Source organism: Elgaria multicarinata, chromosome 21 (assembly GCF_023053635.1).
Source record: "Elgaria multicarinata webbii isolate HBS135686 ecotype San Diego chromosome 21, rElgMul1.1.pri, whole genome shotgun sequence".
NCBI classification, from domain to species: Eukaryota; Metazoa; Chordata; class Lepidosauria; order Squamata; family Anguidae; genus Elgaria; species Elgaria multicarinata.
In genome coordinates, this window is record NC_086191.1 from 1,215,153 (window position 1) to 1,229,636 (window position 14,484).

At 46.0% G+C, this 14,484-nt stretch overlaps 1 protein-coding gene across 2 annotated transcripts in view; it reads right to left on the reverse strand.

The window, feature by feature from the left end:
* Positions 1-2,058: 2,058 nt before the first annotated feature.
* Positions 2,059-14,484, reverse strand: part of MEX3A (mex-3 RNA binding family member A) — a 28,719-nt gene continuing 16,293 nt past the window's right edge. For both annotated transcript variants that reach the window (XM_063145902.1, XM_063145901.1), the window contains one exon: positions 2,059-3,164. In XM_063145902.1, the coding sequence (XP_063001972.1) occupies positions 2,059-3,164 (1,106 nt within the window). The remainder of the gene's footprint in view (positions 3,165-14,484) is intronic.

The window sequence follows — 14,484 nt, forward strand, 5'->3', positions numbered from 1 at the left end:
ATAATTTGTACGACATTGCAAAATTTGGGGTAGAATTTTGAAATTCGATTTAGCACAAGAGTACACCCAGTGCTGTAGATGGTTAAGGATAATCTAGGACAAATCAAGAGAAGTCAAAAAATGGTGTTCAGGCTAGAGAAAAGGAGATTATGCTCAAGAAGAATGTTTAGTTATGATGAAAATAAGTCTCCTGTAAACTAAACAAGGACAAAAATATTCAGAATCTCTTGTCTCCTAGAACCATGTCTAACAAGTTGCAAAGTTTCTTGGTTCAAAGTTTCCTTCTAAATAAGGGTCCAAGAATTGTAAGCAAATGTAAAAAGGGGAAATGGGAGGAAAAGGCGTATGAGTGAGTGTGTGGGTGTGTGCGTACACACACACACACACACACGTGTGAAGAGTGACTCGGTTGTTTTGATCCACCCCTTTAATCTTGGCAATTTGGCATCCAGGTAGCAAGTTGAAGAAACCTGCCTACTTTATGTTGCTGGGGCGTGAATTGGCGGTGGAGGGCGAGTTCTGGCGCTCATCTCTCCAACTCCCAACAGTTTGACAAAGTATCTGATGTAACAAAAGCAGGAGTCAAATGTCTTGAAATGGTTAAAGATGTTCAACAAGGCAATTCAATATTATTTTTTTCTTTTTTTCCCTTTTTTTTTCTTTTTTGAGCATGTGTCTGCTTCATTCTGAAAAAAATAGAATATATAAAACTAGGCAACCTCAGGAAGATCCAGATGAGGACAAGTGAAAAGAGGTTTTGGTCCATAAGGAAATACTCTTTTTTATCTCTTTACTTGATTTTGAGTAACAAAAGTTTTGGTCCAGTTTAAAAAGACAACAAAATTATATATAAACATGTTAATTTGAATATTCTTTTTTGCTTTCTGTCGGGTTGTAGGTTGGTTTTAAGTGGGCTGCGTTGCCAGTATTGCATGATCGTCTTTCTTAGGTTTTGATGTGAATTTGTTATTAAAAACAAAAGAGAAAGAAAGAAAAATGTTTCTCTTTATGTGTGTGTGTGTGTGTATATATATATACCTTTGAAATTGTATTAAGTTGCATGAGGAGCAAAATGCAGAAACAAGGATGTCAACCTTCACTATTCCCCCTTGAATGGGAAACTGGAAGAGTTGCTTGTTTGTGAGAGATTTTGTTTTTGTTTTGGAAATACCCTGTTAGTGACTCCTGATTCTTATTAGATGAATCCCTGCTCAAATAGAAAAAGAAAAGTTCGAAAACCTTTGCGGTGGCTCAGAAGACTCAAAATTAAAATTTCAAAGCGGCCAGGAGGGTTTTCCTAAAGGGTTCTTCAGACCCTCTTTTCCCCACTTCACTGGCTCAAATATTATTTATTTCATTTTATTATTTTTTTCTTAGGAAAAAAATAGAGGAAAAAGAATATAAAGGTCTTTAGCTGCTTCTTTTTCTTTTTAAATGTTTGAGGTAATACAGTTGTGCCCTCCTATGATCAGGTTCCCAGAGGTTGATGGTTTCTCTCTTTTCTTTCTTTCTTTCTTTCTTTCTTTCTTTCTTTCTTTCTTTCTTTCCTGTTTACCTTCCTGATTTAACGTCTTTCTGAGCTTTTGTACACCAGGCAGGTTGAAGTCCCAGCCACGTCAAACCACGTTAAGCCCAAGACCAAGGCTGGGTTTGTGGGATGAGAAGAGACCCCCACGGCCTCTCCAGTCATGACTTCTCTCGGCGGTTGGGAGGAGCTGCGGGCCCTGCCCAAGCGTCACCACGTCACCTCCTGCGTTGCTTGAGAATCACTTGCGTGTGTGAAGAGTTCTCCATCTAAAAATGGCACCGCAGATTACTGTGTTGCAATGGCCTTCCCAAATATTTCTGGCTTCTCCATTTTAATCTTATCATCATTACCACTATTTTCTTTAAAAATAACATACATTGCTCCTAAAATAATTTCTTTCTTCTTCTTTAAATTAATCATCTTTTTTTTCTAATTTGTTCGTTCGTTCTTCAGATGTCTTTCATTCTGCCATTTCTCTCCCTCCCTCCCTGTCCCCGCTCCATTTCCCCAAATGCTGTCTGTCTCTCTTTTTAAGAAAATATTCTAATGGCCTGAGTGGCTGCAGCGTGGCAGACGGGGCATTCTGGGTCGGTCCGCTCACAGATCCGCACCGCACACTCCATGCAGAAGAGATTGTGGCCGCATGGAACCAGGGCGGCCGTCACCTCGCTTTCAAAGCACACCATGCACTCCCGGCTGCTCGAGAGGGATGTCCGGGTGGTGGCAGATGCACCCAGTTTGGAAAACCCTTGCAAGGGCTCCCCCTGAGACCTTCTAGGAAGCCCAGAGAGGGGAGGCTCTTGGATCGATGAGGATGGGGAACGATGTGAGTTGGGATGAATGGTGCTTGTATTGCTAGATCGTTGCTGCTTGGAGAAGAGGACTGAGACAGGGTTGGTGTTCTCCTGCCCAGCCCACAAAGGAGCACCAGACTCTGGAACCCCATAATAGAGATCTTGTTTGTTGACACCATAGTTAGGAAAGAGGTAACTGTAATTGAAATCGTTTTGGTCATTCAGCCGGGGCGTCTCGTAGGCAGGGTCAACGGAGCAGTCGCCGATACACCCAAGGCTGTTCTGACGGAAGGTGGAAAGAGGTTTGCACCCAGGGGCTGGAGTGTGAACCCGCCAGGCCTCGGAGTAACGGTTCTCCATGCTCGAGTCAGGGCTACTGGATAGGAAGTCATTCTCATTGTTGTATTCTAGGATCTTGCCTGTCCGGACGGCTATGTGGGTTTCAATTTCCTCTCGAGCTCGCTCCACGTTGCCCGGTGCCCCTGTGATCTCAAAGACAGGGTCCCGGTCCCGGCTGGGCGTGATGATGTAAGTGTTGGTCTGCTGCTGGATTCGCTTGATGGTGGCTCCTTTGGGTCCCACCACTAAGCCAACGACGCGGTATGGGACTCGGACCCGGATGGTGACTTGTCCCGGCAAGGTTGGGGCGCTGCCAAAGGCCGTACCGGCCTTGTTCCGAGAGGCCCGGATCATGGAGAAGTGCTCAGCGGCAGAAATTATTTCCCTCCTTGCCATGGCGACGTCCTCTCGTCGTCCGGTCACCATGAAGACAGGCTCTTCGCCACGTACTGGAGTCTTGATGTAGGTGTTGGTCTTTGCCCTCAGAGCTTTGATTTTGCAACCTTTAAAGACAAGGCAGAAAGAAAGGTGATGGATTAGTGGTCAGACCCAAATCTGAAAGACATTGAGGATGTGTACAGCATGCACTTCTGGTTTTGGCATCTCAGAAAGGATATTGTGGAGCTGGAAAAGAAGCTGGAAAGGGCAACCAAATGATCTGGAGGCTGGAGCAACTTCTCTACAAGGAAAGGTTACCACTTTCGGGGATTTTTAGTTTAGCAGAAAGGTGACTAACGGGGGACGTGAAAGAAGTAAATCAAAGTATGCATGATGTGGATAAAGTAGAAAGACAGAACTCTGTCTCCCATAATGTTAGAACTGAGAATCACCCAAAAGATTCTATCTTCAGGTAAGAAATTATTATTATTATTATTATTATTATTTAAAATACATGACAATTTTAAAAGTCCTTAGCCTGCTTCCGAAAGCACATCAAGGAGGGAGCCAGTCTAGCTTCCCCGGGAAGAGAGTTCCAGAGCACTGGAGCAGCCACCGAGAAGGCCCTCTCCCATGTTTCCACCAAGCGCACCTGTGAAGATCATAGAATCATAGAATAGCAGAGTTGGAAGGGGCCTACAAGGCCATCGAGTCCAACCCCCTGCTCAATGCAGGAATCCACCCTAAAGCATCCCTGACAGATGGTTGTCCAGCTGCCTCTTGAATGCCTCTAGTGTGGGAGAGCCCACAACCTCCCTAGGTAGCTGATTCCATTGTCGCACTGCTCTAACAGTCAGGAAGTTTTTCCTGATGTCCAGCCGGAATCTGGCTTCCTTTAACTTGAGCCCGTTATTCCGCGTCCTGCACTCTGGGAGGATCGAGAAGAGATCCTGGCCCTCCTCTGTGTGACAACCTTTTAAGTATTTGAAGAGTGCTATCATGTCTCCCCTCAATCTTCTCTTCTCCAGGCTAAATGGGACTGAAAGAAGGGCTTCCCCAGAAGATCTTCCCCAGAAGATCTCAAAGCACGGGCAGGCTCTATGATTCTATAAGGGAGAATACGGTCTTTCAGATAACCTGGACCCAAGCCATATAGGGCTTAATGGAATTTGCTGACACACAATGTGGTTGAGATGACTTTGGGTGGCTTTTAGAACATACATAAGGCTCATGCCTGCCTTCCCCAACCTGTGTTCTTCAGATGTGTTGGAAAGCAAGGAATTATGGGAGTTGCAGACCAATGTATCTGGAGGGTATCAGGTTGGCAAGCACAGGTGTAAACTCTCCTGAGAGAGATTGAAGAGCAGAACAAGAACATCTTAAAATAAACAAACCACTAATTGTTTCAACCTGTTCTGGATGGGGTTGCACTCCCTCTGAAGGAGCAGGTTCGTAGCTTGGGGGTTCTCCTAGAACCATCTCTGTCCCTTGAGGCTCAGTGGCCTCAGTGGCACGGAGTGCCTTCTACTAACTTTGATTGGTGGCCCAGCTACACCCCTATCTGGACAGGGGTAACCTTTCAGTTGTCCATGCCCTGGTAACCTCCAAATTAGATTAATGCAATGTGCTCTACGTGGGGCTGCCTTTGAAGATGGTTCAGAAGCTGCAGCTTGTGCAAAATGCAGCGGCCAGATTGATAACTGGAACCAGAAGGTTCGAGCAGACCAACTCTGGCCCATTTGCATTGGCTGCCTGCACGTTTCTGAGCCTGATTCAAAGTGCTGGTTTTAACCCATAAAGCCTTACATAGCTTGGGACCACCATACCTGATGGAACGCTGCTCCCAACATGAACCTATCTGTACACTGTGCTCAACATCTAAGGCCCTCCTCCAGGTGTCTACTCCGAGAGAAGCTCGGAGGATGGCAACAAGGGAGAGGGCCTTTTCAGTGGTGGTCCCCCAGTTTCGGAATGATCTCCCCGACGAGGCTCGCCTGGCACCAACATTGTTATTTTTTCGGTGCCAGGTCAAGACCTTTCTCTTTTCCCAGTCATTTAACAGCATATGCTGGTTTTATAACTGGCCCTAGAATAGTTGTTTTAAATGGATATTGTTGCTTTTATACTTTTAGTGGTTTTAAATTTTGTATATCTGTTTTAATGTTAATTGTTTTTAACTTCTGTAAACTGCCCAGAGCACTTCGGCTATGGGGCAGCATATAAATGTAAATAAATAAATAAATAAATAAATAAATTCTGTTTTATTTCATGGGGGACCCTCAGGACCATCTCACAAGAGCTACGGTTTGACTGATTGAGAGGCCTTTGGCTCAACCCTGACACTACTGCAAGGTGTGTGTGTGTGCATGCATGATGGGGGCAGAATACAGGGAGCATCCCACCTTGCTGAAGCCCCCAGATGTAGGAGGAAGAAAGGTGGGGGGCAAAGCATAAAGGGGGTCCCCAAGGGAAGCAGGAGCAGCCCTGCCACAGAGGCAGCGGACAGGAGCTTCCCACTTTTGTTGGTTCTCTAGCTGATCCTCAGAGAAGCCTCCTTGCAAGCCAGGCAGGGGGGAGCCAGGAAATGCACACAGCTGGGGAACCACACACCAATGCCAGAGGTCAAGGGAGGCAGAGCCCTCTGGCTCTCCTGGGTCAGAGATGGTGGGAGGTTTGCAGCACCTTCTCCCTAGGGCATGACGTCATTTCTGTCTGTCTGCATTAATTCATGCACAGCTGCAAAGCCTTTAGGTTGACCCTATGGAAAGGAGGACAGGGCTCCTGTATCTTTAACAGTTGTACTGAAAAAGGAATTTCCTCTTCATCACAGGTGCCTTGCCCTCTTTTAAATCTGGTCACTCTAGTACAGCTCCTGCAGCTTTAACTGTTGTGAGGAAGAGGGGATTTCACCAGGTTCTCCATATATACAAATGACACCTGCTGAAATCCCCTTTTCTATGCAACTGTTAAAGATACAGGAGCCCTGTCCTCCTTTTCATAGGGCCACCCTAGCAAAGCTCACTCAGTTGGCATAGCCACTGTTTCTCAGCCTAACCTCACAGGGTTGTTGTGAGCATAAAAAATGGAGAATGGGATCCTTGTAGGTGGATGGGATAAAAATACCTGCAATTCTCATCATCCTGTTCCATTCTAAATTAATGATGTTAATTGGAAACAAATCAGTTACTAGCTGCCCTCCCCCCACTCTTAATTAGCCCATATGCCCCGGTGTGACCACTGTGTTTGTTTGTAGCCAAACAATTTCTTGTCTTCCTGGTCACCTGGATGTGATTTTAATTTGTCTCAAGGAAGTGGCTGTTCCAAGTGTGACCATAAATATAAAATAATCTTTGGTGAAGGAGGCAAATTTATTTATTTACTTGTTGCATTTATATCCTGCCTTTTCTCAAGGCAGCCTGCAGGGTCCTCACCTCCAACCCATCCTCACAACGACCTTGCAAAGTATGTTGGGCTAACAGAGAGTGACTATACTCAAAGATCATTCTGCAAGCTTCATGGGGAAGGGCAAATTTGAACCTGGTTCTCTCCAGCCCAAACCCAACACTTTAACTGCTGCACCATACCCACTGGAAATCCAGCTTAATTTTCCAAGACAGAACAACCCAGAAACAAAACTGAATTATTTCTTCCCCTAATTTCGTGGAACTGGGATAAATGATCCATCCCAAGTAAGATTCAAGGTGTGCTTTTAGAAATTCCTCTCTAGTTGGCAAGGGCTGGCAAAAAGCCAGTGAAATCAACTCAGGGCTGGTTTGCGCTTTGGAGGATGTAAATGCAGTATGGTTAGAGAGGGAGCGGGATACTGTTCCTAATGGACTAATCTCCCTCCTTCCCTCCCTCCCTGTATGTGCGTCAAAACCCTGCACAGAAAGGATCAATTGCTTTGGGGCATGGAATCTGCCTTGCAAAAATCTGCTGTCATCACCCAGGGCCCCTTTATGAGCCCCGGTGACTCTGCAGCTCCCAGCTGAAGCCTGCTGGCTACTGGAGTGTTCAGCCCAGGGGTGCTTAGTCTTCCCTGCTTTAATGGGTGGTGGTGGTAGTGGAGGAGGAGGAGGCTAAGGGGGAGGAGAGGGATGGAGCCTAATGCAATAGGAAAGGTGAAACAAAGGGGTCATGGAGACAAAGAGACAAAGGAAGGGGGAAGCCCATGCTGGGAGCAGATGGAAGGAAACCGAGGCAAGCCGGAGCCGTAATTGGGGACAAATGCTGTTGTACAAGCCTCTCTGGGGAGGGTCTAAGAGGCTGGGGGGCGGGGAGGGAGCAAACAGTGATGGAAGGATGGGAGAGAAAGCATGCAGGGCAGAAGGGGGCGGGGAAGATACCGACAAGGAGAAAGCGGAGGAGAAGGGGAGGGGGGACCAAGGAAGGGACAAAAGGAGGCAGGGGGCAGCCAGCCGTGGGGCGGGTGGGAGGCTCTGTGACTGGCCCAGAAAGAGGACAAAGGGGACAGCAGCAGAGGCAGGCAGATGGAGGGAACCCTGACCGTAAACGGAGCTAACGCAGGGAGGCGGGTGGGGAATGCAATGTCGCCCGTAGAAATCCAGAGGTGGGCATCTCTGCTGAACCCATTCCCTTCTCCCTGTCCCAAGAGAGCATGAGCTGTGACACCTTCGGCAGTGGCGAACTGAAGGCGGATCCACATCAACCTCTTTGCAGGTGCAAAAGCCAGACCATGGAACTTCCCTGCTGGATTTCGGCCCATGGGACTGGTCTTGTGAATACTCACAACCATGTCCTTAATGTGGTTTGCCAGGTCCCAGGAGATTGCCTCAAAGTGGAATTAGTGGTGTGGGAACCCAGGATCTTGACTTGATAGCAGAAAATACATTTGCTGTGCCGAAATTCTCCCCAGAAGAATAAAAAAAGACTTGCAGACTTGCCATGTGGTACATAGTACTAACGTAACTGAATTTCAATAACACAACACATTCTGAGTTTATTTTACCCCCACTGTGACTTTCGACTGAATTGCTTGGGTTGGTGGCTGGGTTTTGCCACTTGTCCTACCCTTATACACTCAGAAAATACTTGCAGCACATACTGGTTTAATAGTAATCCCCAGTTTTCAGGGGACTGTAATTCTGAGAAGGGTGCTTGGGAGTTTTCTGAGCTCTTTCACCAAACTGCAGTGCCCAGGATTCTTTGGGAGAAAACATGACAGTCAAGTTGGTATAAAATGTATGCATATTGCTAGTGTAGATGTACCCTCAATCTCAGGTGGAACCCAGGGATATTTTCCCATTTCTGAACCATAACTTATTAATTAAATCTTCTCATCTCCACCTACAATTAAGAAAACCCACCCATAAAGCAAAGCTGTTTGGTTTCAAGTGTGCCAAAAGGAGAACAGAATTCCAGAGTCACACAGGGCTGGTGCCAGACTATTTTGCGCCCTAGGCAAGGCGAGCTACTTGCACACACACTCCCAAATTGCCAACTTCGATTCAGCTGTCCAAGAAGAGTTTCTGAACTATTATATTTTTCTTTTATTATGTTTTTTCTTAAAACAGCTAATTTGTATAAAACTGTGACCCTTAAAGCGCCGTACTGTGTCCCTCTGAGGTCTGCGCCCTAGGCGGCTGCCTAGTTAGCCTAATGGTAGCACCAGCCCTGGAGTCACACACAACTGAAAGTGTGTGTGTGTGTGTGTGTGTGTGTGTGTGTGTGTGTGTGAGAGAGAGAGAGAGAGAGAGAGAGAGAGAGAGAGAGAGAGAGAGAGAGAGAGTTCATGTGTTTGGTCTCTGCATATCCTGAATAATCATAAGACTTGCAATATTAGGCCTTGCTCTTGGGCCAATGGAAATGCAATGATGAGTGTAATGTCTTTAAACCCTGAACTGCCTCAAACATGTATCACGTGTGTGTGTATATATAATTTTACAAACAAATGGAGCACTCAGAGTGTTGGACTCTCTTCGCCTGCAGCTTCTGCCAGCAGAGCCTCCAAAGCGTGGAAGTCAGCCCAGAGAAAATAAGCACTTAGGGAAAGGCTGCAGGGCGGTAAACTGTCCGGGCGGAGTGGGGAGATGATTCATCTCCTCTTACCCACGAGCCCCTTTCGTTTTGCAAACCAGGCTCCCCCTCCTTCCACGTGTTTGGAGTATGCAGCAGTGCCAGGCCTCTTCAAGTCTGAACCGAACTGAGGCGGCCAACCTGTGTCTGGGCTGTGCCACTTCAGATGGCAGGTCATGAGACTGAATGCTTCTCCATGCAAAAGTAAAAAAAGCAAAAAACTTTCCTGCATAAAGAAAACTAGCATGTCAGGGTAGGAACTAAGCTAAGAGCCTTCTGCTTAACACAATAGTCTTTTTATGTGCAGGGGTTTATTTATTTGGTTTGGAGGAAAATTCCATCACGTGAGCTCACACTTGCAGTCTAAAGTGGTACCGCTCTAAACACAGGATGGCCCATCTCAGTGAGAAGCAGAGTCTGTTGACTGGCCAAGGGCTCCACAAGTGAGTTTGCACCATGGGGAGCACCCCTCTCCCCCTTTCCCAGAGAGAATAATGTGTCCAGCCCTCCTCCAAGGTTTGAAGCCTGGGGTGGAATTGTTGCTGCGATTGGCTCATTCCTGTCTCCCCATGCTTTGTACCTCAAAAGTGCAGTGCCTCATGAACAGGCTGCATCCCTTCTCCTAAGATGGGAGATGGGCAAGACGCTGCCCACAACTTCATACTGCACTGAAGCACTTAGACTTTCTCTCTAACGCAATATGACATCAGGTATAAGACTCTTTCCGTCCCTCTTAGGGAAGCAGCCTTTCCGGCAGGCCTACCCAGATCAATGTAAAATCAAGAATTTTAAAGCTGTGTTGATTCCCTTACTAATGTTGTTCCCCGCCTCTATCCAAAGAGAGAGGTGGGTAAGAAATAAATTATTATTATTATTATTATTATTGTTATTGTTATTATTATCCCAATGATCTAAAGTTTATGGATTCCTGGATGGGTCTGTGGCTCTCTGCCACTTCCCTGCAAGCTCTTTGTACTGGAGAATGCGCTTGCCCATATTCTCTCCAGGACAGCCAAGTAATCAAGTGAAACCAGCTTTCTGAATCAATAAGTTGCTTAGCAACTCTTCAAGACAGAATGCCAAAGAAGATAGCTCATGCATTACCAACACCTTGGTGGACAAGCTGGGTGCTGTAGATCTGACCCAGTTTTGCCCACCTGGACACATGGTGCAGCATCAGGCCAAGCCAAAACTTGCCAAGATCCATAGAAGTTCTATCTTGTTCTCTAGGAAGCTCTTCTATCCTGGGACAGACACTGAGGTCCTGAGCCTTATGTGGGGCCAAACAGACAGATTGAGGATGCTACTGAGGCCCAGTATTGGACAAAAGGTGGGATACAAATAATGATGATGATGATGATGATGATGATGATGATGATGATGATGGACTATAGTCCATGCTGCTGCCCAGTGGCCTCTCTGACTGAGCTGATTGAGACAGCCTTGGAGAAAGCTAGGACCATGGTCTTGGAGGATTTCAACATCCACACTGATGGTGCCTTAATAGGACTTGCTTGGGATTTCATGGCTTCCATGGGAACCATGTGGCTGTCTCAGTTTGTCATTGGCCTGACACTTCGGGCAGAACATATGATTTGGCATTCACCTTAGGGCGTTAGAGGGAATGGTGGAAATATTGGTGTGGTGGATATTGGTGTGGTGGTGGAGAACATTGTTATGGTCACACCACTTCCTAGTGAAGTTTGAACTCTTGGTTTCAGTCCCTCTTTGCAGAGATGGGTCATCTTAACAGTCCCTCTCCATTACGATTGACCACCGTGTAGGCATATGGAATCCAACAGATCCATGAATGCTCTGAGGGATTTTCCAGCTGCAACAGCCAGTAATTCTGGCAAGGTCCTTGTTGTGTTGTGAAATGGCAAGGTGCCATGGGCCATTGACACAACGGCTCCTGAATGCCTTCTTTGGCATTGTGGAGTTCAGTTGGCTACCTGGTTTTTGGAACTCCAGACATACCCTTGATCTGGCATTCACTTCAGGGCTGGAAGATGGCTGGAGTGCAAGTGGCACAAGACTCATTGTGACAGTGACCAAACACATGTGAGAGTGTGAAATTGCGTCTACTGCGTGGTGGTGTAGGTGGCATCGATTGAATCTGAGTAATTGTCCAACTGAGCTTTCATGTGTGGTCTGGGGGTTGCTTTCATCTACCCCAGTGAATGCAGTAATGGAACCTACAGAGGCTCACTGTACAATATACAATTCAGTATATTGCCTTGTCCTGTTTTGTGGAATCAGTGTCAGTTTTCGAACCCTGAGGATGTGGACAAGTTGCTTGCAACCCATTACATGCTCTCTCAACCTTTGTCCTTCATGCCATGGGGAACTGACCAGCTGGATCAGGTGTGTAGTGATGATAGACCATTAACAGCCTTGAAGGAGGCAGTGGCGCAATCACTCCTGAATAAAATACTCCTTGGATCCAGAGATTTATATTAACTACCACTCAGACCTAATCTACACCAAGCAGGATATTGCACTATGAAAGCAGTATGAAAGTGGTATATAAAAGGCAGGACCCACACCAAACAGGATATAGTGGTATGAAAGCGGCATATGGCATGTGTCAATGGGCCAGTGCACTTCAATACCGCTATAAAGCAGTAGTGTGTCTCCTGCCTTTTATATACTGCTTTCATAGTGCAATATCCTGCTTGGTGTAGATTAAGCCTCAGTAGCAAATGCCTCCTTTCTGGGAAAGATGGTGTCTCAGCTCTTGGATGAAACTGATTATCTTAATCCATTCCAGTTTGTGTTTAGGTCCAGTTTAAGGACTGGATTGGCTTTGGTCGCCATGATGGATGGCCTTCTTCAAGAGAGGGACATGGGGAGTGTGACCCTGTTATTTCTTGATTTCTCAACCATTTTTGATTTCTCAATGGTTTAACCATTGGGAGCATTGCTTAACATTGGTTCAGCTCTTACTTATGGGATCGGTTCCAAAGAATAACGTTGGGTGCTGTGCCTTGATCCCTTAGCAGCTAAACTGTGGGGTGCCACTGGGCACTGTTTTGTTTCCAGTGTTGTTTAACATCTCTATGAAGCCACTGAGAGAGGTCATAACGACATTTGGGGGATCAGTATTTGGGTCATCACTGTTTCTCCCTGACAGCTGAATCAGAATGAGAATTGAGTTGTTCACCTATTCTAGATGGATTTGCACTCACTTTGAAGGAACAATATGTGATTTGGGGGTGCTCCTTGATCCATCCTTGTCACTGGTGATGTCAGTGGCCCAGAGCACCCATTAACAATTAAGAACATAAGAAATGCCATGCTGGATGTACAGCACCATGTACATTGACGGTGCTATATAAATAAATAATAATATAATAATAATGGATCATGCTGTTGTAAACCGCCCAGAGAGCTTCGGCTATGGGGCGGTATATAAATGAAATAAATAAATAAATAAATAAATATATCAGACCAAAGGCCCATCTAGTCCAGCACTCTGTTCACACAGCGGCCAAACAGCCATCGGCCAGGGATGAACAAGCAGGACATGGTGCAACAGCACCCTCCCACTCATATTCCCTAGCAACTGGTGCACACAGGCTTTGCCTCCAGGAATTTATCCAACCCCCTTTTGAAGCCTTCCAAATTGGTGGCCATCACTACATCTTGTGGTAGTGAGTTCCATAATTTAACTATGCGCCATTATGGTTGGTATGCCAGCTATGCCCATTTCTAGCCAATATGAGCCATGCTTAGACTACTATAATGTGCTCTATGTGGGACTGCCCTTGAGCCTGGTTTGGAAGTTGCAGTTAGTGCAGAATGCAGTAGCTATATAGATAGATATCTTGTAAAAGGTAAACATTGACTGTCTAGTGGCTACCAAGCCTTATCCAAAGTTGTGTTGTTAACATACAAAGCCCTAAATAACTCGGGATCAGGATACCTAGCTGACTGCGCTTTCCTTTCACTCAGCTGACCCCTGAGACCTTCAGAGGAGGCCTTATCAGTCATTCCACAACCAACAGAATGTTGCCAGGTAAAAGTGAATCTTCTCATTAGTGGCATTTACCCCCTGGAACACGCTCCCATGTATAGTCCAAGAGGCAGAACCTGTAGCAACTTGCACGCTTCCAACGCCTCTTGAAAACTCAGGCTTTCCCTGACCTTTAATGGATTAGGACAATGCTCTGTTTTATTGTTGTTGTTTTTAATATTATTTTATATTGGCCCTGCTCAGAAATAATTTGGCAAAGAGTGGTTAGGCTAACCACAGTGCATGGTGATTAGCACTAACCACCCCAAGCGCTCCCGTCATACGTGCATTAACCGCCTTGCCTAACCACTCTCCATCCTAAACGGCTTCTTGAGCGTGTAGCTTCTCTTTGCACTGCTGCAGGGTGGTGGAGTAACCACTCTTCTGTAACTGCTTGGAGAGCCAGGGGAAGAAGTTTTTGTGTCTCCTGGCCATCGGCTGGGGGTGTTTTTGCATTATGGAGCAGCCACAGGTGAGTGCAGAATGCTCACGGTTACTGTGCTGAGAACAGCAGTGTGGAATTGAGAAAATATTTTTGTTCCCCACTTAGGGATGTTGTGGGCATTTGACAGGGGGTGGCGACTTGCCGGACTGCTGTTTGCCCCCATTTGCTGTACCGTGCAAACCACTGATGGCTCAGCGAGGGCCTAGGAAGCACTGTGTGGCCGCCTGTGCCCTTAGCGATCCACCATTATGCGTAGAAATGGCAACTCGTTATTCGGTGGAAAAGGCCTTTTACGGAAATGGCGGCTTTATAGCCACCATTTTTGCAGGATTATTCACATCTCAAATGACAGCTCTGCGGCAGCACTCGCTTAAAAATGGGGCTAACCACAGGGCCCCAAAAGGCAACGTGCTAAGCCGTGGTTAGGGCCGCTAACCCTTTTGCAGCGCGCGGTTAGTGAGGGTGGTTAAACCATGGTTATGTAGCCGCCATGGTTAGGAAAATGCCCTACACACGACACACTAAGCCATCATGCTTAGCTCAAAATACTTAACCATCATGGCTTAGTGTGTTGTCTGAACAGGCCCATTGTTTTATAGTGTATTATATTTGCATTTTAGTTTGAACTGCTTAGAGATGTTATTGTATTAAATAACTGAAAACAATGCGCTCTGAACTGTCCCTGGTTTCGGTACCTGCTGTTCCTATTTTGCCCTTAGGGAAGATGTTGGGGCATTCTGTTTAACATTCTTAAACCTTTACAGCTAATCAACCGATATTTAACAGCATTTAACAACGTTAAGTTTGTTTTTAATGCACCCCAGTATTGTTGTTTTTAAATGGATACTGTTGTTTTTATACTGTTTTTATGTTTTTTAAATTTTTGTATACTTTTAATGTTTACTATTTTTAATTGTTGTAAACCGCCCAGAGAGCTTTGGCTGTGGGG